The 26,200-nt window shown below is 39.7% G+C and overlaps 1 protein-coding gene across 1 annotated transcript in view; it reads right to left on the minus strand.

Annotated features, from left to right (window-relative positions):
* Positions 1–26,200, minus strand: part of SIMC1 (SUMO interacting motifs containing 1) — a 77,465-nt gene that overhangs the window by 5,035 nt on the left and 46,230 nt on the right. Inside the window, exons 5-9 of the mRNA XM_046000120.1 lie at positions 22,269–22,423; positions 14,255–14,407; positions 12,182–12,310; positions 2,442–2,598; positions 2,252–2,336 (exon numbers count right to left, since the gene is read on the minus strand). Of these exons, the coding sequence (XP_045856076.1) occupies positions 2,252–2,336; positions 2,442–2,598; positions 12,182–12,310; positions 14,255–14,407; positions 22,269–22,423 (679 nt within the window). The remainder of the gene's footprint in view (positions 1–2,251; positions 2,337–2,441; positions 2,599–12,181; positions 12,311–14,254; positions 14,408–22,268; positions 22,424–26,200) is intronic.

Raw genomic sequence — 26,200 nt, forward strand, 5'->3', positions numbered from 1 at the left:
GTTAAGTCACTATTGCCCAAGGACCAGCTGTATTCCCTGGGAAGCAAAACAGAAGTAAACAAGGAGTGTTAAAGGTGAACTTTCAATGAAACCAGTCTGCTTTAATATTAACCTTTCTGCTTGATTTCCAAAAGAACAATTATGTAAACCTTGATGAGGTTAAATACAACATGGAATTTGCCTCTGGGGCTTCGCTCTGAGAAGGATGTGTACCTTTCTTTGAGGGTGCTAAAAATGCACAAACAACACAACCACAAATGTGATGGCCTTGAAAATGCACTTTTAAGTTTTGGTTACAAGAGCCTGAAATGTAAAGATCTAGTAGCTTACTCCGGGCTGAGCAAATAGTTAGTCTGAGATTTCACTAACACCGATTGAGTGCTCACTATTTTTTCTCACATCTATTAACAATCAGTCTTGAAAAGTTCTATATTACCATCTCCACTCCACAGAAGAAAATGAGGTTTAGAGACATAAAGTTAGCAGAGTAAGTGGTGGAGTTGGGATTCAAACCCAGACCTTCTGTCTTAAATTCGGTGCTGTATTTTTTTATTTCTCTACAACAGCTTCCTCAGTTCTAGGTCCAAAAGGGTATAAGGGCTATTGTACCTTCCCCAGTGCCATTACTGAGCTAAAATCAACCTCAACATGATGACGGCAAGTAAGTATAAAATGTGGGGGCACCTGGGTGGCTCAGTGGGTTAAAGCCTCTGCCTTCAGCTCAGGTCATGATCCCAGGGTCCTGGGATCAAGCCCTAAGTCAGGCTCTCTGCTTGGTGGGGAGCTTGCTTCCTCCTCTCTCTCTCTGCCTGCCTCTCTGCCTACTTGTGATCTCTGTCTGTCAAATAAATAGATTAATATATATATATATAAAAATGTGGATTATATAGAAATGCATAAATTTACATATAGTTACATATAAATACATACTATCCCACCCCACTGTTTGAGAAGAAGTTGAACATTGTGCCCTTCTACCCCTCAGTACTTCATTCTGGATTTCCCAAGACTGAGGACAATTATTTTCACAGCCAGGTTTGTTATCAAGAATAGGAAATTTTAATATTAGTATAATATTATTTAATCTATTTAAATTTCATCAGTCATCCCAATAACATACTTCATAGCTTCTTTTCCCTGGTTCAGGAGCCCATCCAGGATCATGTTTTGCATTTAGTATTAATGATCTTTAGTTTCTTTCTAATTTGGGACAGTTTCTTGGTCTGTCTTTGTTTTTAAGACACTGGCACTTTTGAAGAGCACAAACCAATTATTTTGGAGAAGGTGTCTCCCGTGTGAATTTGCCTGATGTTTCTTTGTGATTAGATTCAGGTCATGGATTTTTGGCAAGAACACTACTTAACTGATGACGTGTCCTTCTCAGGACATCATATTGAGAGGAATGTGTTTTCTCCCCTAAAAAGTTACTATCTTTTGGGGCATGTGGGTGGCTGAGTTGGTTAAGCACCTGACTTGGTTTCAGCCCTGATTGAGCCCCACTTTGGGCTCCGGGCTTAGCGGGGAGTCTGCCGGAGATTCTCTCTCTCCCTCCCCCTGCTCATGTGTGCTCTCAAGTAAATAAATAAACCTGTAAAAAAAAAAAAAAAGTTACTATTTTTCCTTTTGGAATTAATAATTTACATCAGTAATTGGGAACAAGGGTCTTATTGATCTTTGGCTAATAAAATCATTCTCATTTGAAGCAGCTATTTCATTATTACACTGGTCAATATTCGCTTCCTGAGTGTTAGTCTAACTCTCCTGGATCCTCCTTGATCACTGGCTCCACCTGGGACTGGAGCAAAGCCACTTTCACAGTCTGTAGAGTGTCTTACAACTTCCGCGAGGTGTATGCTTTTTCCTTCCCACTGATTGGCTCTGGGTTTGTATCCTACTGACTGATGTTGATAATGTCCACAGTCACTGAGCAAATGACCCAATAAAGACTTCGCAGTGACGGGCCAGGGCAAAATGCTAGGTCTAATCAGGTCATTACAAAGTACTTCTGGTATGATGGCTGCTGCTTGCCGGTACAGCCTAATAATTGCAAGAACCACCATATTATCTGCCACGAAAAAAGTACGTGATTTCTTCTGTTTTATAGCAATGACGCCAAAGAAGTCATTCCTTGCTCCTATAGTTATAACCAAGGAACGATGCTTTCCTTAGGCTAACAAATTAGAATCCCCCGTGTAACTTCAATCCATGACAGTGGCCGCTGTGAGACTCCCATACAATCTCGGCTGCTTACCTCTTAACACGTGCTGATAGCTGGACAACAGGAACTGCAGGTGCTCAACCAGCTCGTCCCACATCTGCCACTGGGTTTTATCTGACTGCGGAGAAGCGAAAGCAGTTGGTAGAGGGTGCCTTCTTCAGTTACATGCTCAAGGGTGAGGGGGAAGGTGTTCTAGGCCTCCCGGAGGCAGGGAAGCTCGTACCTGACACTTGAGCAGTGACGTGGAATTGTTCAGAAAGTAGAGGGCCTGGGCCAGAGACAAGGGCAGGCGGGTGGGCGTCTCGCAGCTGTGGAGGAATATGATTTCTAACACTTTGCAGCGCAGAAGGTGGCTTTCCATGGTAGTAAAGAACATCTCCCTGAGTGGGAAAGAGAAAGAGGGTAACTATCACTGCTGTCACTTCAAGGAATACACACCACAGTCCCCTCTGAAAGCTCTAACCTTTGCTGCCCTAAACCAGACGGCTAAGAAGGAATGTGATAGAGACCTACAAATTCGCAAACCTTGTGAACAGGACAGAGGTGGGTTTGTTCATGAATTAACAACTGCCAGGAGGAGGGAAAGGTCCTTGATATTTGGAAAAGTTTAGGACATATTAAAAAGATTAACTTCATATTAGCAGATAATTAATACTGGGAATAAATATTTCTAAATGTCCACAATGTGCCAGACACTGTTTGGCACAGCAAAGAATATGAAGATAAGTAAAAGAAGGCATTTCTCTCAAAAAACTGACTGTTGACCAGAAGCAAAAGGTATGCTTTTTTTAATTTTTTTATTTTTTAATTTTTTTTATTTCATTTAAAATTTAAAATTATCATTATTTATTATGCTTTTTTATTTCAGTGGGAACTGAAATAAAGTGCAGGCCCGGGCATGCGGGCTGCCTGTGGTGCTCCAGAGATACACACGGGAGAGAGTACATTTGGTCAGGGGACCAGAAGGGGCCTTCTAACGGAGGAAGAGGCATGGGATGGTGGTCTAGGAGGAGGAGAAAAGGCTCAAGGCAGGAGGCATTTCACCAGAGGGGAAAAACCTGGACAAAAAGGAATAAGTAAAAAAATACACAGCTGTGGGCATTGCACCTTCTTAAATTTCAAGTCTAGGACTTGAGAGTCCCAGAGGGACTCTTGCCCTTGACTTTGTCACTTTACCTAGCACAGGACTTGACCAGCAAGTGGTGGGCTGAAGTATATTCAGTATATTCTGAACCTGAGAGAGGAAGAGCTACAAAACTGCAGCTGTGTTTCAGGAAGGTTAATCAAGCTCATTGTTCTAGGGTCTTTTAATTATTTTTTTCTTAAAGTAGGCTCCATGCCTGGCTTGGAGCTTGAACCCCTGGCCCCAAGATCAACACCTGAGCTGAGATCAAGAGTCAGTTGCCTAACCGACTGAGCCACCCCAGGTGGCCCTCAAGCTCATTATTCTAAAAGCAATGTCAGCTTCCAAAGGAATGTTAGAAATCGTGCATCTCTGGACCGCCTGAAGGTGTAAGCTTAAAGGTCTGTTTGTCAGTCCTTGTCAGGTCTACTGGTCATAGCAGTTCCAGGAGAAGACAGCTTGTGAGCACATAAGGAGGTGCAGCGATGAGGAACAGAGCTAGCCCTGATCCAAGAGGGTTTTCTCCTATAACATCTTGCCCCTTTGTAGTTTTGCAACATCTGGAAAAATAAGGGGTTCTTCGTGCCACTGCCATTTACAAAAATGATAAATCGTAAAGTATCTATTCATTTCTCTTTTCTCCCTTTCCCTTTGCTTTTGCACCAAGCACATACATTATTTGTAGAAAAGCAAAGTTTATAAAGCAAAATGAGTATTTTTAACTTTTCCCTCTTACTATTCAAAAGTTTTGAAAAGTCTACACTTTTGTGAAAATCCATTTTATTTCTTTAACGATGCAAAAATCACTGTATACTTTCTCTGACAAATTTTCTTCTTCTTCTTTTATAAGTAGGCTCCACACCCAGTGTGGAGCCCAACACAGGGCTTGAACTCACAACCTCAAGATCAAGACCTAGACTGAGATTTGCAAGATATTCCCCAAATTCTTTTAAAATTTCAATTTCTAGGGGCACATGGATGGCTGAGTCGGTTAAGCATCCAGCTCTTGGTTTTGGTTCAGGTCACTATCTTGTGGGTTGTGGGACTGAGACTCACATTGGGCTCCAAGTCCAGCGAGAAGTCTGCTTGAGATTCTCTCCCTCTACCTCTCCCCCTACTTGTGTGCTCTTGCTCTCTCTCAAATAAATAAATGAAATCTTAAAAAAAAGAAGTCAAATTTCGGGGCACCTGGGTGGCTCAGTGGGTTAAAGTCTCTCCCTTTGGCTCAGGTCATGGTCCCAGGGTTCTGGGATCAAGCCCCATGTCGGGCTTTCTGCTCAGCGGGGAGCCTGCTTCCTCCTCTCTCTCTGCCTACTTGTGATCTCTGACAAATAAATAAATAAATTCTTTTTTTAAAAAGTCAAATTTCTATTCTGTATTTGGCCTATTTCTCTTACAGGAGAGTTTTTCTATTCAATAACCTTTTATTTCAAACTGTATTTTCTCTTCTAATTTTATTTCCAGTGCCTGTGTTTGTCTTATGAGGTTTTTTTTTTTAAAGATTATATTTATTTATTTGACAGAGATCACAAGGAGGCAGAGAGGCAGGCAGAGAGAGGAGGAAGCAGGCTCCCTGCTGAGCAGAGAGCTCAATGTGGGGCTCGATCCCAGGTCCCTGGGATCATGACCCAAGCGAAGGCAGAGGCTTCAGCCCACTGATCCACCCAGGCGCCCCGTTTGTCTTAGTTTTATAATACACAGGTGGCAAACTCAGAGATATACAAAGGACAAAAAGATAATTTTAGTGCATTGGCCATAGTAGGAAATGGAGTTACAAAATCCATAGTAATTCAAATTTGAATTTCAAAAACAAGATAAAGAGGAAGGCCAACATCCAGATTTACAGAATACTTGGCATTGGATTTACCCTCCTGTCATAAACAATTATAAAACTGGAGAAATATATGCAATAATCATTTTCAGGCATTGGACCAGCTGCTTCGAAGTACTGTTGTGAAAAGAAGGGAAGTAAAAGTGGCAAACCCCACATTTATCCCGGATTTCTTATGAGGGGTATTTTCTAAGGCAGAGGAAAGTGTGGGTCCCAAACACAAAGCAGTGGGCTTGCTGGGCAGAGCAAAAAGAGACTGATGGTCAAGACAGCTGAGGCTGGAATTTGTGTTAGAGGAGGAGGAGCTCAAGAAGTGTGTGTAAAGGGGCCCTTGGCACACGTGCAGGAGGAAGCTCAAAAGCCCGAGAGAGAACAGCAACTGGAAGGCTGGGAGCCGAGTGGAGATTCTGGAGATCTTCCAGTGCGAAGAGACACCGGGGTTTCGGTGAGCCAGAGTGGAGAAACCTCACTGAACACCTCGGGCCTCCAGTTGAGGCCCCAAAAGGACTAGGCCTCAAGACTCAAGCCCTTTAATAAGGGCTGCTTTAGAAGCACCCTTACAAATCCTAGAAGCAAGCCTCAACAGGAGAAAACTAATCTGCCAACAAGTTGATCGCCCGCCAGAATAAAACTCAACACTCTTTAAAAAAAAAGGCAGCAAATTTCAGACCCTCAACAACACAGCATTTATAATGTCCAGCATAGAACAAAAAAATATTAGCCAAGGGAAAAGGCAGGAAAATATGACCCATAACAAGGAGCAAAATATCCAGAGAAACAAACAAACAAACAATATCCAGAGATGTTAGAATTAGTAGACAAGGCCTTTAGAACAGCTATTATAAATATGTTCAAGATTAACCAACAGACCAAGATGTATATAATGAGTGACTAGGTAGAGACTATCAGCAGAAAGAAACAGAAACTATAAAAATGAACCAACTGTAAACTCCAGATCTGAAAAATACAATATCTGAAATGGGGGGGGGGGGGGAAATGACCACTGGATAGGCTTAACAGCAAATTGGGCACTGTGAAAGAAAAGGTCAGGAATCCTGAAGTCTATTCAAACTGAAATAGAGAAAAAAAATCAAGACAAAACAAAGCAAAACAACAATAGAAAACATCATAACCTTAGTGATCTGTGGAACAGTGTCAAGCAACCCAACATACATGTACTCGAATAAGGTAAGAGTTTGGGGCAAAAAAACATGGTCAAAATGTTTCACGATTCGGTGAAAAATATCAAGTCACAGATTTAAGAAACTCAATAAACCCTAAGCAGAATAAATGTAAAGAAAACTACATGTAGGTATCATAATCAAATTGTTGAAAATCAAAAATAGAGCAGCCAGAGAAAAAAGACACATGACATATAGGGAAACAACAGCAAGATATTCTAAATTTAAAGCCAGGACTTTTTAATCCCAAATTCAATGTTCAAAGGAAGCAATATGCTATAGCGGTCAGACCAAAAGAAGTGTACATAAATGTCATGCTTGCTCTGTCACTTTGTCATGAATATTTCATTTGGGTCCAAATCCCATACTGTTCATTCAAGCCCAGATTCTTATGAAAGATGGGAAGTCTAAGGAATGGGTAACTATAAACACATATAGACTTAACATTGACAAAAATGTAACTTCTCATTAGCAAGCTAGGAGAAGATGGAACATCTTTAAAATAAAGAGGGGTGCCTGGGTGGCTCAGCCAGGTAAGCGTCTGCCTTCCGCTCAGGTCCCGATTCCAGGATCTTGGGATCGAGTCCCGCATCAGCCTCCTTGCTCAGTGGGAAGCCTGCTTCTCCCTCTGCCCCTTCATACTTTTCACTAAATGCTTATCACATCTTCTCTATCCTTCTCTTTGTCTTTCAACTGTTTTCTCTGAACTACCTGAGAGTAAGTTGTAGACATGATGCCCATTCACCCCTAAATACTTCAGTGTATAATTCCAAAAAACAAGGACATTCTCTTAGATAACCAGATACAATGATCAAAATCAAGAAGTTAACTTTACTACAATTCACTACTATTTTATTATCCATAGACTTTAAGCAGATTGTTTTCATTGTCCACATGATGCTATTTATAGCAAAAGAAAATCGCAGATTACACATTGCATTCAGTTGTCCGCTTTTGTAAGTCCTTTGATCTGGGACAGTTCTTCATCATTACTTTGTCTTTCATGACATTGACATTTTTAAGAAGTGCAGTTCGGTGTTTTCACAGAATATTTCTCATTTGGGATTTGTCTGATATTGCTCCACAATTAGACTGAGGTTATACATTTTGGGGGAAGAGTACTGCAAGAACTATATTTTGTTTTTCTCAGTGCATCATATTAAAAGGCATATGATGCCAACTTGTCGCATTGTTGGTGTTAACTTTGAACACTTAGTGACGAAGGCAGTGCCTTCACTATAAAGTTATTACTGTCCCTATTATAATTAATGAGTATCTTGTAGCAATATAGTATGAGATTATGAAAATACCTTGATACTCCACAAACTTGCACCATTTTAATATCCACTCATACCTTAATGAACTATCATGATGGTTATCTTGATGGATGAACTTGTGATTTCTTCTCACATTTATTAGTTGGCTTTCAACTGTAAGGAAGAGTGTCCCTTCTCTTCCTTCCTTCTTGTATTAGAACCGTACTTTCTTATTTTATTTAATAGTTTATAGTTTTTTATTGTCAATATTTATTTTGATGCTCAAATTATCCCAGATTTGATAAGCAGAAGCCCTTTAACTTGACATGTTCTGAACATTCTTTGACAATTTCCTTACTTTCTTAGCACGAGATGTTCCAGGTTCATCTTGTACTTTTCCCTACGTCACCTGTGCAAATATCTTTTTCTTCAAGGAACTCTGGTTCCTTTTAGGGTAAATTGGTATTTAGAAACAAATTCTGGGTACAAGGTGAGCTTAAAAGGGTGATTATTTCTATACTCTCTCAATGGGTAGGAGTAGGAACAAGGTGTATGAATAAATAAATTCCTTTATTTACCTATATTTATTAGAAACACCAAGTTCATATTGATATCTCCAATTCCAATCCAGCACCTCAGGGTTCCTTCTATCCTTCCCCCTTTTCATATGCGTAATTCTCTTCTCTGACAGTGACAACCCTGCTTCTCATTATCCACAATACATTTATTTGTTTAATCCTAGAATACACATAACGTAGTTTTTGAATTGTTAACTCATACCTCTGTGAAAAAGATATCCACTAACTAGAGTTCAAAATTTATTGACAGTTCATTTTTCTCTTTAGCCTGAGAATACTTAGTCCAAATACTGTGTTTTAAGTTACTTGGACAGGTTAGTGGTTGCCAGGGATTGGGGAAGATGGACAGTGTGGCCATAAAAGGAAAGGGCTCCTTGGGTGATGAACAGTTCTGTGTATCTGGATTGTGCCGGTAGTTACATGAATCTACACGTGTAATCACACGGCACACAGATGAGTGCATATAAAATGTGTGAAATCGGTATACGTTCTATGGATTCTACCAATGTTAATTTCCTATTGGTGGTACTGTACCATAGTAATGTATGATGGAATCACTGGGAGAAAGCAGGGTGAAGGTACATAGGATTTCCCTGTATTAGTTTTTGCAGCTTCCTGTGAATCCATAATTGTTTAAAAATAAAAACTGAAAAAGAACTTACTTGGGCTTGTTCTCCCTCATACCCCTTCCCTTACCCCAGTTATGTTATTTATTAAAACAGGTTAATTTGCATCTGTAGTAAATGTTAGGCCTTCCCTTGATAGATCTTTTAACTCCCTTGTTGATTTATTTTCCTTTTTTGAGACTATAAACACTGATATGGTTCCCAAATTCTAAAAGTTATAATTATACAAAGAAGTACACTTGGAAGTATTATGCCACCATTAACACCATCACCGCTTCGGCCCGTACCTGTCTCCTTTCCAGCCCATTCCCATGTACCTCTTGTATGTAGGCAATTTGATTAGTGTGCCATTTATCTAAACTTTGTTTCTTTTTTCACATCCTATCATAATTATGTACATGTTTAAATTCTCCATACAAAAAGATACTTGTATTGACTATGCATACTCTTTTGTATTTTGCTTTTTTGACTTAACGATGTTTTGGAAATCAGCTCAGAAATTTTGCTCCTATTTAAAAAAAATTTTTTTACAGCTGTGTAATACTCCATTGTGCAGATGTACTATAGATATTCAACCACTGCCCTATGGATGGGCATTTGGGTAGTTTCTAATATTTTACAATTACAAATAATGCTGTAGTGAACATCCTACATATTGTATTCTCATACTGTTAGAAGGGTGTCTTCAGGGCAAATTCCTAGAAATGAGATTGCTGGGTCAAAAGGTAAATGTACATTTAATTTTCCTGATAGGTTTGTACCATTTTGCATTCCTATCAGCAATGTGTATCTGCTTTCTTAAAACCTCTCTGATGGAATGTATTTATTGTTCTTCAAAATTCTTACTATTTGGATAGGTGAGAAATGGCATCTCACTGTAGTTTTAATTTATATATATATTTTTAAAGATTTTACTTATTTATTTTGACAGAGATCACAAGTAGGCAGAGAAGCAGGCAGAGAGAGAGGAGGAAGCAGGCTCCCTGACAAGCAGAGAGCCCGATGCGGGGCTCGATCCCAGGACCCTGAGATCATGACCTGAGCTGAAGGCAGAGGCTTACCCCACTGAGCCACCCAGGCGCCCTTAATTTATAATTCTTTAAAGATGGATGAAGTTGAGCATTATAAGAAAAGGAAATAATAGATCAATATCTCTATAAACATAGATGTAAAAGTTCTCAACAAAATATTAGTAAATGGAATCTGTCAATACACAAAAAGGTTAACATATCACAATGAAGTGTAATTTCTTTATTCCAGGAATGGAAGACTGGTTTAACATTAGGAAATTAATCAGTGTAATTAATCACATCAATGGAATAAAGGAGAAAAATTATGATTATCTCAATAGGTGCAGAAAATATTGTATTACACAAATTTTAATACCTATTCTTCATAAAAACACTCCAGTCAGTAAACTAGAAACAGAAGGAAGCTTCCTCAATCCGACAGAGGACTCCTATGAAAAGTCAACAGTTAACATTATACTTACTGGTCAAAGACTGAATGTTTCCCCCCTAAGAGCAGGAATAAGGCAAGGGATGTCTGCTCTTATCACTTCTTTAACATTCTATTGGATTACTTGTCCATATAATAAGGCAGGAAAAAAAAGCAAAAGGCATATAGATTGGAAAGGAAGATGTTAAGCTGTTTTTATTTGCAGACAATATGATTGTTTATGTAGAAAATCCCAAGAAAACCACAAAAAAATTCCTAGTAGATATAATAAGTGAATTTGGCAAGGCTTCAGGGTTTCCATGTACTATCAATAAGCCACTGGAAAATGATAGGTCACATGAGTTATGTTTTTGTCAAAATCCATGGAATACTTATGTAAATTAGTTATATGATTTAATTTTATGCACACTTACCTAAACTTAAAAAATTTTAAATAAACCAAGGCAAAGGGTATATAAAGTATATTCTAGTATAATTTGGGTGCTTGCCAATTTGCCCTCTCTGAGTTTTAAAATAGGGCCAGGCTTTATTTAAATTATTTTTGTCAATGTTAAGTCTATATGAGTTTACAGTTCCCATTCCTTAGACTTCCCATCTTTCATAAGAATCTGGGCTTGAATGAACAGTATGGGATTTGGACCCAAATGAAATATTCATGACAAAGTGACAGAAGCATGACATTTATGTACACTTCTTTTGGTCTGACCGCTATAGCATATTGCTTCCTTTGAACACTGAATTTGGGATTAACAAGTCCTGGCTTTAAATTTGGATTATGAATCTAATTAGTTGTGCAAACTGGATTAATTACATCACAATTTTGAGTATTTTTCTCATTTGTTCAATAGGAATAACATCATAGTTTTATGAAAATATGAGAGTTAATGTGACAATGACAGCCACACAGCAGGGACCCAATAGATGTTTTTCTTAATCTTAGTGGGGGTATTTTCATTAAATCTCTATTACAGTACTATGTAATTTGACATTTTCTTCTACTAGAGGAACCTGAACCATATAATAGTCTTGGCTGCCAACTGGGAGTTTAGGGGATGGGCGTGAGAAGTCTAACATAGAGCTGACAGCGATAACTTCCCCGAAGGTCACTGTCATACAGTGGCTTTCTCATAGTTATTTCCTGTGCTAGCAACTATTCGTGAATTCATATTCATTTAATTTCCTCTCTAGATTCTAAAATTACTGGTTAAAAGGAGGAATCATTGGTTAGAACTCTGTTTCTTTATCTCCTAAGGGAATACTTCACTAATTCACTCATAGAGAAACTGGGTTCCTTCTTCGTAAACTCCATCTGCTTTCATTCTTGGCTCACCACTTCTTCCCCTAATATGGGACATGCCTATTTCATTCACCCATCAAGACTTTAATGAACATTTTTATCAGGCTCTGTAGTTGTGGATCAGGGAATAGATGAAACTTGTGGCATAATAAGGTTTTTAGCCAAATGAATAAAGTAAGAAACTGTAGGCTCCAGTTATGGTACCCAGCCTGTTTCAAGAAATTATGCCTTGGTTGCAAATAATTTGTTGAGAACCTCTTTTTTTAAAAAGCTTAAAGAGACAGAAACTATCTCTCCACCTCTTACCCCCCCCCCCCAATTTAACTACTGTTTGGAATTTTCTTTTGAAATTCTGTTCCCAGGGGCACCTGGGTGGTGCAGTCGGTTGGGCATCTGATTCTTGGTTTCAGCTTAGATTGTGATCTCGGGGTCGTGGGATCAAGCCTCCAGTTGGGCTCTGCGCTTAGCACAGAGTCTGAAATTCCCTCTCCCTCTGCCCCTATCCACCACCCTGCTCACCCTCTCTTTAAAATAAGTAAGGAAATCATAAAAAAGAAAGAAAGAAAGAATTTCTGTTCCCAGAACCTAAAACAGAAACAAAACTAAGACTCACCTCTGACTCCTTTCAGGAATGTCCAGCACAAACCCAAACATCATCTCGGCAATTTTATTGGAGCTGCATGTGGGGGTCCTGTCCACCTCTACGGCTATGGACAGCATCCTCTGCAGCTGACACACAATCCTGTGTCCAGAACACAGAACATAAGTAAGTGGGAGAATCTGGCAGGAGCCACCCGGCCAGCTGGGAGGTCCCCACCCATGTACTAAATGATCTTGTGAAGCACACACTAGGTCACAAAGAACTACTCAAGCCATCAGCGTGCTTTTATTTAAAAGTCTGATGCACTACCGACTGAGCTATCCGGGCTCTTAGCTTGCTTTTATTTAGCAGTTTCACCTACCTGAATCCCTCTTGCCAGATCATACTATCTGAACCTCTCAGAACCTGTGGTTGAGCTGGAAAAGCAAGCTACTTTTAAATTCAAAAACAGAAACATCTGATCTTAAGGACCTAGAGAACTTTAAGGATCATCTAGTCTATAACTTTGCTATTTTCCAGATGAAAAAACAGGTCCAGAATGACTATTAGTTATTCAGATTTCTTTGATACGGAAGAAAATACATATTTACCATATGGTTTTCCTGGCATTGGTTCCTTTACAATTATCTTTTACTAAGTTCAGTCTCAGAGCTTCAACTGGTGGACTGTGACCCTCTCTCTCATCCGACCTAAATGTGGGAGAAAGCCAGGCTGATGTGCCAGAAAGAATCTAGGCTACCCCTCAGAAAGGTGGGCCTGGCCTGAAGCCAGCCTTTTTAAACATGCATAATTATCTGTGACAGAAGAAAGGGCTCTGTTTTCAGAAAATCTGCAGTCAGTAATACAATAGGTGGCCCAGGGGGTTTGGCATCAGATTCTGGCTCTGCAATGACAAGCTGGTCAACTTTTGACAAATTACTAAACTGCTCTGAGCCCAGGTTTTCTCCTCTCTAAAAAAGGGAGAATAATACCACCTATTTCATAAAGTTGTGAGCGCTATGTGAGATATTGGCAGATACGCACTCATTAATAGTAAACGGTAGTGCCTATTGTTGTTAACATCATGATAAATTGACTTTTAGAGGACCTTATTTTTATTTCTAGTAATATTTACTTACAATAAATAAAAATATTAATTTAGATTATAATAAAATAATTTAGATTATAATAAAGATTTTTCTCCCATTGAAGGAACAGTGTCTGTCTCTCTCTTGGGTCTGTATACTGGGGTTCTAGGATAACCCAACTTTAGGGCCTCCCCCACTCTGTCAAGCAGATGCTTTATTGTTCTAAACATTCTCCTTTTACATACAAGATTGTCTCTTAAGTTAGTTAAAAACCATAGACTTTATATGAAAATCAGTTTGGTGCAACTAGATTATAAAATAGTGTTGTGCATTTAGGCACAAATGCTGTATTTGAAGTACCAAGTATGACTGGCTTTTAACAATATGACTGACATGGCATAGGAGGTTACTTGTGCAAGGACAGGTCTGGATCCTACAATCCTGGCATCTCTCAAAAAATGCCAAAACTACTCCCAACTCCCAAAAGAAATGCTAGGAATCTCTTTTCAGTGTGGCCTAAAGTTATGGGACCTTCCCTGGTCTGAGCCATTGTTGTTATAATCTGTTAGAATCTGCAGGTTAAACTGCCATTCTTCTCCCAGGACTGGAGGAGAGACACGAAGGTCCTTGAGGACTAGAGGCTGCTGGAACACCTACTATCCACGACTCCTTCTTTTCCATCAGTGGTTAGCTGAAATGATGAGTAGCTGTGAGCTGGTACTGTCTCCTGGAATCAGGAAATGGAATCCCTCCTCCCCCCCTTTTTTGGTTTCACTTTAACTTTGTAAACTTATGTTCATTTAGTTAAGTCCTATTCATCTGAGAGGGAAAGCATCTGCTTGTTTAACTCTGGAATTAGAATTGAGCCTGTAGCCAAACTAAGATAGTCTTTAGTAAGAATCAGCCCATGTTACAAGAGCTTGTTAATTTTGTGGAAACTTCTTTAAGGAATGCTGCTGTTCTCTAAAGCAATAAATCCCAACAGCCCTGGGAAAGACAACTTGTGCCTGCCCCTTACAGCTGATTGGTGTTCTTTGTCAGGTTGGGCTGGGGAGAAGGATGGCTACTGCTGGCCTTCAAGATTCCTGTTCCTGAAGAGGTTTGATTCCCATTTGGGGACTGAGTTAATCCGTCTTCAGTTACTACTTTGACCAGCCACTTGATGACATCCCTGCAACGGAAAAAAGATATAAAAAAAGTTTAAACTTCTGTCCTTTTTAAAAAAAAAAAAAAGATTTTACTTATTTATTTGACAGAGACGGACAGGGAGAGAGGGAACACAACAGGGGACAGAGGGAGAGGGAGAAGCAGGGTCCCTGCCAAGCAGGGAGCCCGATGTGGGGTTTGATCCCAGAACTCTGGGATCATGACCTGAGCCAAGGGCAGACACTTAACGACTGAGCCACCCAGGTGCCCTTTAAACTTCTGTCTTATTGTATGGTGCTCAAAACTGCAGCCTTAACCTGGGCTCCGAGACCCCTAGATTTCCCCAAAGGCAACAAAGAGGGTTCTGAGGTGATTTTCAATATTTAAACAATCTAACGGAAACCCCACATTTAGTTGTAGTAAGGTTACAAAAGCTAAAGAAATATCAACATTTTTCTGAGTTATTACTGAGAGGTACCTCTGGGGTCAAAGAGTACTATCCATGGCTTCCTGATTAGGAACATGCATTGAGCAGACAGAAAGTTAGACTGGATGACCACAGAGATCCTTGCTGGCTTTCTATGATTAGGTGTCATCTACTAATGCTAATAACTAAAGTTTACAGTATATGCAATGGAGTCATACTTTATGCAGGGTGAAGGCTCTAAAATTTAGTAAGGTAAAAACATCTCATATAGTCAAAATTACTTTTGAAGATCATTTAGGTAACCCAGGTAAAAATGGTGGATTTAATACACACTTCTAATTGTGTTCCTTCCTAAAATCCCACTGATGCTACTGTCAATAATTCTTTTAAAAATCAACAAGGAAGAGGAGAAAAGGAAGAGAGACAATAACAGTGAAATTTTAGAAGATGGAAGGGAAATGAAGTATAATCACAGTAGAATATTACATAGTACTGAAAATGATACAGTGATAAGTAACAGTATGGACAAACCTTAGTACTCTATAATATAAAGTGAAAAATTAAAGTCCCAACAGATGATGTATAGCATGATATCCTGTAATATACAGTAGGAAGGAACTAAAATATAAACATATACTTTATAGGCATTTAGATATAACAAAACTGGGGCGCCTGGGTGGCTCAGTGGGTTAAAGCCTCTGCCTTCGGCTCAGGTCATGATCTCAGGGTCCTGGGATCGAGCCCCACATCAGGATCTCCGCTTGGCGGGGAACCTGCTTCCCTCTCTCTCTCTCTCTCTACCTGCTTCTCTGCCTACTTGTGATCTTTCTGTCTGTCAAATAAATAAATAAAATCTTAAAAAAAAAAGATATAACAAAACTACACAAAAATGGAAAGGAAATGATGAACATACAGAATGCTGATCACTTTGGATGCAGGAAGGTGCAAAAGTAGGTGATGGGGGATGGATGTGTGGTTAGATGCAGGTAATTGTCAAGGTCCCAGCCTCTAATTTGGGGGGTGGCTTAAGAGATGCTGATTACAAAACCAGGAGTGACCAATTAACTAGATAAGGCAAGTATGTCATGTTTTAAGGATGATCTTTTTTTTATTTATTTGAGAGACAGAGATCACAAGTAGGCAGAGAGGCAGGCAGAGAGAGAGAGGAGGAAGCAGGCTCCCCAATCAGCAGAGAGTCCGATGTGAGGCTCGATCCCAGGACCCTGGAATCATGACCTGAGCTGAAGGCAGAGGCTTTAACCCACTAAGCCACCCAGGCGCCCATGATTTTTTTTTTTTTTTTTTTTTTTTTTTAAGAGAGGGAGAGAAATGGGACGGGGGCAGAAAGAGAGGGAGAGAAAGAATCTTAAGTGGGCTCCATGCCCAGCACAGAGCCCGATGTGGGGCTCAATCTCACAACCCTGAAATCATGACCTAGCTAAAAATCAAGAATCAGATGCTTAACCGACCTTGTTACCCAGCTTCCCCTTCAAGGACGATTTTTTTTTTTAATTAACATATAATGTATTATTTGTTTCAAGGGTACAGGTCTGTGATTCATCAGTCTTACACAACACCCAGTGAGAGACAGTAAGAGAGGGAATACAAGCAGGGGAAGAGGGAGAGGGAGAAGCAGAGTCCCCGCTTAGCAGGGAGCCTGATGTGGGGCTTCATGTGGGGCTTGATCCCAGGATCCTGGGATCATGACCTGAGCCAAAGGCAGACGCTTAACCAACTGAGCTACCCAGGCATCCCCAAGGATGATTCTTAATCTAAGTCTATGACTTTAGCAAAGGGATGGATTTTAACTGACTCAGCAGAATTGAGAAAGCTGAATCGTAAACCAGCAATAGAGAAGAAAAAAAGAAAAAGAAAAAAAGAATCTTCAATAAGCTGTGCAAATGGCAGTACAAAGCTTCTTTGAAGGAGAATGAAAGGATATAAGGGAAAATAAGCATGGATGGTTTTTACACTCTTAAAGAACATTTTAAACTCTCTACTACAGGTTAACACTGTGGAGCAATTAAACAGAGGGTCTTAGGACTAGGACACCAGACAGAGCTGGGAGGCAAGGGCACCAAAACAAAAGAGCAGCATGAAGTGAACACACACATGCTGAACACAGAGACCCTTGCTATTTCCCCACACTTGTCTTCCAAAAACCTGGCATCCCAGTCTTTACCCTTTCTGTAGGAGACTGGAAGTCTTTTCTGAAAAACCCATCCAGCCCAAGAGGAAAGACCTAGACACCGAAGGTATTTTCTAAGAAACGGGCAGTCAGTTCCACCTACAGGGAAGTACAGAAATGACAAGTCCTCCCATGTACTTGGAGCTTTCATCAGCGGTTGTCTGTCACCCTTAAACTTGGATAGACTACCAAGGGTTTACCAGACATGTATGGAAATGTTCTACTATGAGAGACAAAGACCAAAATAACCAAAGCCAACTCTCCTCTCCCCCTAAAAAAAGCAACTTGGGCGAAAATAAGACTATGCAGAGAATAAACAAAAACAAAAGCCATCATTAGTATCACTGAAGATAAGAGAACATATGGATCCATGAAAGAAGAAAGAACAGAATACTATTAATTAATTTTAAAAAGGAACATTAAAGACAAAGTAAAAAAAAAAAAAAAAAAGCCCTTGGAAATTAAAAACACAATAATGGAAATAAAAACTCTATTTTCAGGAATAAAGGATGTTTCTAGGCTGAATGCCCAGAACAATGGATGAATTACAGACCTACAACAAGCATACTGGGCACAAAGATTCTAAAAATTTTCAGAGTTAAAAATTAGGGCATATACAAAAAAATCAGTAATCGAAGTAACTTATGACTTCTTAACAGTAATTGTGGAAGCTAGAAGAAAATCAAAGATTTCCTTCACTGTTCTGTAGAAAAGCTATTTCCATCCTAAATATCTATACTGTTATCAATCAATATATGAGAAGATAAATATTTTCAGACATATAAGATCTCAAAAATTTTACTTCCCACACCCATTTCTAAGAAGCTACTGGAGACTGGGGCGCCTGGGTGGCTCAGGGGGTTAAGCCTCTGTCTTCAACTCAGGTCATGATCTCAGGGTCCTGAGATCGAGAGCATTGGGCTCTCTGCTCAGCAAGGAGCATGCTTCCCCCTTTCTCTCTCTGCCTACTTGTGAACTCTGTCAAATAAATAAATAAAATCTTAAAAAAAAAAAAAAGAAGATACTGGAGACTGATCCATCAAAATGAGGGAGTAAACCAAGAAAGAGAAGATATAGGACACACACACACAAAAGATGCAACTTTGGAAAGAAGTAAAGGAAATTCTCACATTTATGATAAAAACTGGCAAAGAGGACAACCAATCCAGACTGAAGGAGGTCTTTAAGAAGAAGAAGACTACCCAGTGCTAATGAACATCTTTAGGGGAGATTTAGACCAAACAGAGAATTTGGGGTTGACTTCCAATATGCATAAAGAATACAGGGGAGCTAAAAATAAGGCAATTATTAACTCTAAGGAAACACAAAGGTATAAATGAAAGGAAAAGTAATCATAGTTTAGCACTTGGCTCAACTCTGAGTAGCACACATAGTCCGGTAATAGAAACATTGAATATTTATCTGAAGAAAATTATGATATAAATCAATTAATAGTATGGGAGCTGGGAAATGTGTGTGTCAGGGAGGAGATAGGGAGGAAAATGAGCTAACTTCTTATCCTTCACGTAGAAAGTCAACAAATAATAGCTTATAATGAAAAATCAAGAATCAGCAACACAAGCACGTTATTTAGTCAAACAGAGGTAAATATCAAAAAAAATCACTTAAATGAGTAAAGTGATTACCCTTGTGGGAAAGGAAAATGCAGGGGAAGGTACTTGGGAACTAGTGTATTTCTTAAATCTTATAGAACTAGTTTACTCTTCGTATGCACAGTTAAAAAAGAAAAGAAAGCCCCATATGAAAGGGTACTACAGGGACTGACTTGCTAGCTCTCCCTCTTTTTAAAAACTACTATCTTTGAGACAAGAAATAACAAATGTTAGTGAGGTTGTGGAGAAAAAGGAATCCTCATGCACTGCTGGGAATGTAAATTGGTACAACCATTGTGGAAACAGAATGGAGGTTCCTCAAAATTTAAAAATAGACATACCATTATGATCTAGTAATCCCACTACTGGGTATTTAAAAAAAATGAAAACACGAATTCAAGAAGATACATATACCTGTTCTGTATGGATAGATGTTTTTGTGATTTCTCCTACATAACCGACCATCTGGACATGCATATACACAGGCAGGCTAAAGAATGTTGTTTGTGAGACTTATGCTGTGTGAATAGCCTTGGGAGCCTGGTTGTTGGACATACATTTTCTGGCCTCTGGGTCACAACTGGCTCTTCTGTTCTGGACACCAAGGGCTACAATTCTTGTCTCACATGCCCTCCTACTCTATGCTGGGCTGGCTTCCTGGAATGGAATCCTGGAGGGGAGGCAGAGACACAAAGCCCAGGTTCCTTGAAAATACAGAAATACGGTAACATGGAAATGCGGCTTGCTCCAAACCACATGTAGGCAAACAAATATTTAACTTCAAACCCTGTTATTTACCCTATAAATCTGGCCCTTATGGGAATGGTCAGTTAGAAGTTTCGCCCAAGGGGAGGATGCTCTGCCCAGGCTTCTCAGTTGGGACGCCAGCCTGGCTGTTTCCATGGGGCTTCCCCAGCTGATGAGGCTGGATGTTGTTAAGTACCTGATCTGATGGGACTTTGCCTTATTCTCATGTTTTGACTATTATTACCTTCATCTATGCATAGATCCATTTCCTTTTCTGTTTCCATTAGGCTTCTATAATAATAATAATAATAATAATAATAATAATAATAATAATAATAGTTTTCTTTCCTTTTTGAGAAGGAAACATGGCTGCTGTGAATCTTTTGTTCAAAACAGCACCCCTATGTTCTATGTAGCATTATTTATAGTAGCTAAGACATGGAAGCAACTCAAGTGTCCATCAATAGATGAATGGATAAAGAAGAAAGAATGAGATCTTGCCATTTGTGAGAACATGGATGGACCAAGAGGGTATTATGCTAGATGAAGTAAGTCACAGAAATACAGATATCATTTGATTTCACTTATTTGTGCAATCTATAAAACAAAACAAAAAACCAGAAACAGACTCATAAATACAGAAAACAAATTGGTGGTTGCCAGAGCACAAGGGGTGGAAGGATGAGGAAAGCAGGTGGAGGGGGTTAGGGCGTACGGGCTACCAGTTTTGGAATGAATGAGTCACATGGCTGAAAGGTACAGCATAGGGAATGTAATCAGTGATATTACAGCAATGTAGTGTGGTGACACATGGTGGCTACACTGTGGTGAGCATAGCACAACATACAGACATGTCCAATCAGTACGTTGTACACCTGAATCTAATACAACATCATGTATCTGCTATATCCCAATTAACAAAAACTCACCTTTGAGGTTTACGTACAATAAATTGCACACAGGTTTTTACTTGATAAGTTTGATAAATATATGTATATATCTGTGTAACCACAACCTCAATCTAATATTCATCTCTTAGTGAATCAAAAACGACAGGTTTTTCCTCCATCTGAACAGATGATTATTCTCGTTGATAAAAAGCAAAATAGAGGATCTGGCTTGACTATGAAGCCACAAATGCCTATCTTTAAACCTTAAACCCAAGATCATACTCTGCATAGTGCAAAGTAGAAACGAAAGCAGCTGACATGAGTGGGTCAAGTAGGTCTGTCCCTCGTCTTCCACTCAGTCCAGTGCCTAGGCTCACAGAGCAAAATGGTTGCTAGAGTTGCTCTCATTAATTAAATTGTCATTTTTCCATTTAAAACACAACTATGCTATTCTGTGCTTTTTGTAGATTCTCTACTTACTGTTTTTTTTTTATCCTACAATCATTAACATCTAAGCTACATAAAATGCCACATCTCGGAAAATGAATACAGCCATGCAAACTAAGCAGGGAATCTGGATGATGCTCAAAACAATATGAAGGTTCCTCCTTTTCTTTCTTTTTTTTTTTTTGGTTCCTCCTTTTCTATTAAAGTAATTATAATAGTTAATATTCTACACTGGCCCATAGAATACTATTTTTAACAAACATGCAAGAACATATGGGAACATAAACATGAATGGAAGAGTTTCAATGATGCTGGTAAAAGAAAGGATGCTAGTACTTCAGTCTGGTGAAAACCATTTCCAAAAAAAGCAAGAGTTGTAGTTCGCAGAGGAAAATTCCAGCCTGAGATCACCACCCCAGAAATCACATTTTCTCCCACTGATATAAGGATATGGTGTCTCCCTGCTCTGAAGCTTCCAGAAGCTCTCTCTTGCCCTGATTGTACAAGAAAGAACACATGCTTCCTAGCTACCATTTTGTCCTGGATTCTTAGCCACATGACCTATTATCATATATTACTTTTCAGAAACTAGTAGTGACAAATAAGTTATTTTGAGTTACTCAGGAATATGGAAATAAATTGAGGTTTATGAAAGCTGTGAAAAGTTTTTTTTTTTTTTTAAAGATTTTATTCATTTATTTATTTGACAGACAGAGATCACAAGTAGGCAGAGAGAGGAGGAAGCAGGCTCCCTGCTGAGCAGAGAGCCCGATGCGGGGCTCGATCCCAGGACCCTGAGATCATGACCTGAGCCGAAGGCAGAGGCTCAACCCACTGAGCCACCCAGGTGCCCCCGAAAGCTGTGAAAAGTTTTGCATAGTTAGGATCTCCTGGACAATTCTGAAATACTCCAAAGAACATATGACGGTCTTGAGAAAAACCACGAAGGCTGTGGTGCCTAATATAGAGCTGGTATAGAGAGATTTTTCTTTTAGGATCACCTATAGTTTTTTTTTTTTTTTAAGATACTTATTTATTTATTTCACAGAGAGAGACACATACAATGAGAGAAGGAACAGAAGTAGGGGGAGAGGGAGAAGGAGAAGCAGGCTTCCCACCGAGCAGAGAGCCCAATGCGGGACTCGATCCTAGGACCCCAGGAACATGACCTGAGCAGAAGGCAGCAGCTTAGTGACTGAGTTGCCCAGGCACCCTATAGGCTCATCTATAGTTTTTGGTTTTTTAAAAGATTTTATTTATTTATTTGACAGAGAGAGACACAGAGAGAGAGGGAACACAAGCACGGGGGCTAGGAGAGGGAAAGCAGACTTCCCGCTGAGCAGGGAGCCCGAAGTGGGGCTTGATCCCAGGACGCTGGGATCATGACCTGAGCTGAAGGCAGACGCTTAATGACTGAGCCACCCAGGCGCCCCAGATCATCTATAGTTTTAATAGCTATCCCTGTTATACTATCAAGTGACTCTAGTCTCATCCCCTCAATGTTCTCGAGGCTTGAGTCGCTGCCCACCTATGTTCCCAACCTCTCGTCAGCCCCAGGCTCAGATGCTGGTTACCTGACATTGTGGGGCTGCTTGTCACAGGACAGCACAGTGCTTGCAATGGACTGTTGTAGGTGCTGTCGCTGCCTCCTCAGGATCTGCTGGAAGTCATCTTCCAGGGTCTGTACCACATAACGCAGAAAAAGGACTCGCCCAGGCAGATTCTGTCCCTGTGGGGAAAAAAAGAGAAGTATTTCCTCTCAATTTCCTGATGACAGTGAGTATTGGGCTCTCATAAATACGAAGTCCAAGGGAAGGCCATGCGGCAACAAGTTTGTACCTAAAAGAAGTTCCTGAGAGCAGGTGGTCTACGTCATTAGAAAAAAGGGAAAATAGGGCAGTCTTGGAGCCTGGAGCCTCAGGACTATAGGCTTCCTAATTTTAAGAGACAGATAGCCATGAGAAGTCAGTCTCTCACCGAACTTGACCATCAGTCTCAGGATAAGCCCCAAACTGTGGCTATCAGAACAGAGAGACAAAAACTGGTTCCCAAATGACCCTCCTGAGCTGCTGACTGAGCAGTCAAGATGTCCATACCACTGCTAACCTTCTAGTAATGTGAACTGATGCATACTGTCATTGTTCTAGCAATGAGTTAGGTTTTCTGTTACAGTGAAATGATCCTAACTCAGAAAGCCCAACTGATGTAGATAAGAATGTAGGCTTTGGGGGCGCCTGGGTGGCTCAGTGGGTTAAACCGCTGCCTTCGGCTCAGGTCATGATCTCAGGGTCCTGGGATCGAGTCCCGCATCGGGCTCTCTGCTCAGCGGCGAGCCTGCTTCCCTCTCTCTCTCTCTCTGCCTGCCTCTCTGTCTACTTGTGATCTCTCTCTGTCAAATAAATAAATAAAATCTAAAAAAAAAAAAAAAAAAAAAAAGAATGTAGGCTTTGGGGGCGCCTGGGTGGCTCAGTGGGTTAAAGCCTCTGCCTTCGGCTCAGGTCATGATCCCAGAGTCCTGGGATCAAGCCCTGCATCAGGCTCTCTGCTCCGCAGGGATCCTGCTTCCTCCTCTCTCTCTGCCTGCCTCTCTGCCTAGTTTTGATTTCTGTCAATTAAATAAAATAAAATTAAAAAAAATAATGCAGGCTTTGATGGCACACAGATCTTATGTATTTATTTTTGCTTGACTGTTTTAAACTCAGATCCACACCTTATTCAACTTGCCCTTCTGAGTCTCAGTGTCTCTATGATTTACATGGTGATAACCATAACCATACCAAAACCACTGTAAGGACCTGTGACACACCAGGCAGACATACACCATTTGTTGGTTTCCCTTTTGTGGGAGACAAGTGCTGGGACCCAGGTTCAGGAGCTCAGGCTTTGAAAATTCAAAGGACAAGGCCCTAAACCACTGCTGGACTCTTAAGGAGCTTTTCAAACACTAGGGGGTATGCATATACTCTGAGAATATATACTCAGGGACTAGGGTATGGTTTAGTCAGCAGGAAAAAGAATAAACATGGTAAGCACAAAAAATTTTTTTCTTTTTGAAGAGGAGGTGGGGATGGATAACCTTGTCTTCCAAATGTGCATATTTTTTCTCTTATCTTTATTAATTGGTACAAATGATTTTTTAAAAATCAAGTACTTGTGCTAGATTTATGGTGAAAGTCTTCCACTAACACCACTCGCTCTCCACTACTGCTTGCTCCCTGCAGTACCTTAGAGGGAAATTTTAAACTCTTTCTTCTGAAAGTTAACCTAATAATCTCTAAAAAGACCCTCCTACACTGTTGGTGGGAATGCAAGCTCGTGCAGCCACTCTGGAAAACAGCATGGAGGTTCTTCAAAAAGTTGAAAATAGAGCTACCCTACGACCAGTAATCGTACTACTGGGTATTTACGCCAAAGATACAAATGTAGTGATCCGAAGGGGCATGTGCACCTGAATGTTTATAGCAGCAATGTCCACAGTAGCCAAACTGTGGAAAGAACCCAGATGTCCATCAACAGATGAATGGATAAAGAAGATGTGGTATATATATATATTTACATATACAGATATACACATACACACAGTGGAATACTATGCAGCCATAAAAAACCCTGAAACCTTCCTATATGCAACGACGTGGATGGAACTAGAGGGTATTATGCTAAGGGAAATAAGTCAATCAGAGAGCAACAATTATCATATGATCTCACTAATTTGAGGAACCTGAGAAACAAGACAGGGAAGGGAGGGAAAAATGAAACAAGACGAAACCAGAGAGGGAGACAAACCATAACAGACTCTTGGTCTCAGGAAACAAATTGAGGGATGCTGGAGTGGAGAGGTGTGGGAGGGATGGGGTGGTGGGGTGATGGACATTGGGGAGTGTATGTGCTATGGTGAGTGTGCTGTGAATTGTGTTAAGACATGATTCACAGAGCTGTTCCCCTGAAACAAATAATACATTATATGTTAATTTAAAAAGGGGCAATGTCAAATAGAAAAAGAAAAAAAAAGATGCTCATCACTATTTCTTGATTTATTAACTTTAGACATTACCTATTGGCTTCTGCTGTGCTAGATAAGGATTTAACTCACTATGCCACTTCCCTCCTTCTCTTCCTAAAATAACTATTTCAATTTATGTTCCAACATCTATAGATAGTATCTCTTGACTCCCCACTTGGGATAGAGATAAAGATGTTATAGCAACCCTACTATTCTCAGAGATCCTATCCCTTTTCATCCCCTAATCTTTATCTTCTATGCTTTTCTGTTTTCCACTGTCAAGGCTAATAAAATTCTTTAATGCCTTTTTTAAAATTGATTCTAAATATTACAGTGTTTACAGTATGAATACTATGTTAAAATTATTTACTATGGCACAGGAGAGAGACTGCTGGCTATGATTCTGAGAGAGGGAAACATCTGGGTTACAAGGCTTTTTATGTGGGGACTAGCAGTCTTCCATGGACTGATGATGGAAATCTATATAATAGTATACTAGGAAAATCATTCTTTTCTTCTGAAGCTTTTTGTTTTTCCTAAAATTTCTTTTTTTTATTCTCTATACACTGCCTACAGCGAACACTTTGCTTCTTTCAACTCCTCAAGAATGTTTAATCTTGAGAATACTCATCTTTTCCAATTTTTTTTTCATTTTTAAAAAACTTTATTATAAAACCTCAACAATTTACCCATTTTAAAAGTACAATTCAGTAATTTGTTGTAAGTTTATTGAGTTTGGCAGCTATGAGCATCAATTTTTAGAACATCTTCATAGGGGTGCCTGGGTGACTTAGTTGGTTAAGTGTCCAATTCTTGGTTTCAGCTTAGGTCATGATCTCATGGGTCATGAGACTGAGGCCCATGATGGGCTCCATGCTCAGTGTGGAGTCTGCTTGAAAATTCTCTCCCTCTGACTCTCCCCATATTCATGAGTGCTCACTTATTCTAAAATAAATAAATGTTACAAAAGAACATCTTCGTAACTGAAATAAGATTCCTCATGCCTGTTTACAGTTCATTCCCATTCCCACCTCTAGCCCCTGGTATAAACACTCCTCTACTTTGGGCTCTACTGCTTTACCCTTCTGGACATTTCATATATGCAGAATTATACAGTATGTGACCTTGTGTATGTGGCTTCTTTTTACTTAGCTTAGTATTTATTTTGAGGTTTGTCCATGTCATAGCATGTATCAAGAGCTCATTTTCAAAAATTATTGCGTTGTATCCCCATGTATAAATATAGCACATTTTGCTTATCCATTCAACTGATGATGGACATTTGGCCAGTTTCCACTTTTTGTTAGCATGGATAATGCTGCTATGAACATTCACATGTTAGCCTTTATTAGACATATATTTTCATTTGGGTGGTAAGTATCTGAAGTGGAAGAGCTAGGTCATATGAAAAGCTTATGTTTAATTTTTTTTTAAGATATTATTTTTATTTATTTGACAGAGAGAGATCACAAGTAGGCAGAGAGGCAGGCGGAGAGAGAGAAG

This window comes from Meles meles, chromosome 3 (assembly GCF_922984935.1).
Source record: "Meles meles chromosome 3, mMelMel3.1 paternal haplotype, whole genome shotgun sequence".
NCBI classification, from domain to species: Eukaryota; Metazoa; Chordata; class Mammalia; order Carnivora; family Mustelidae; genus Meles; species Meles meles.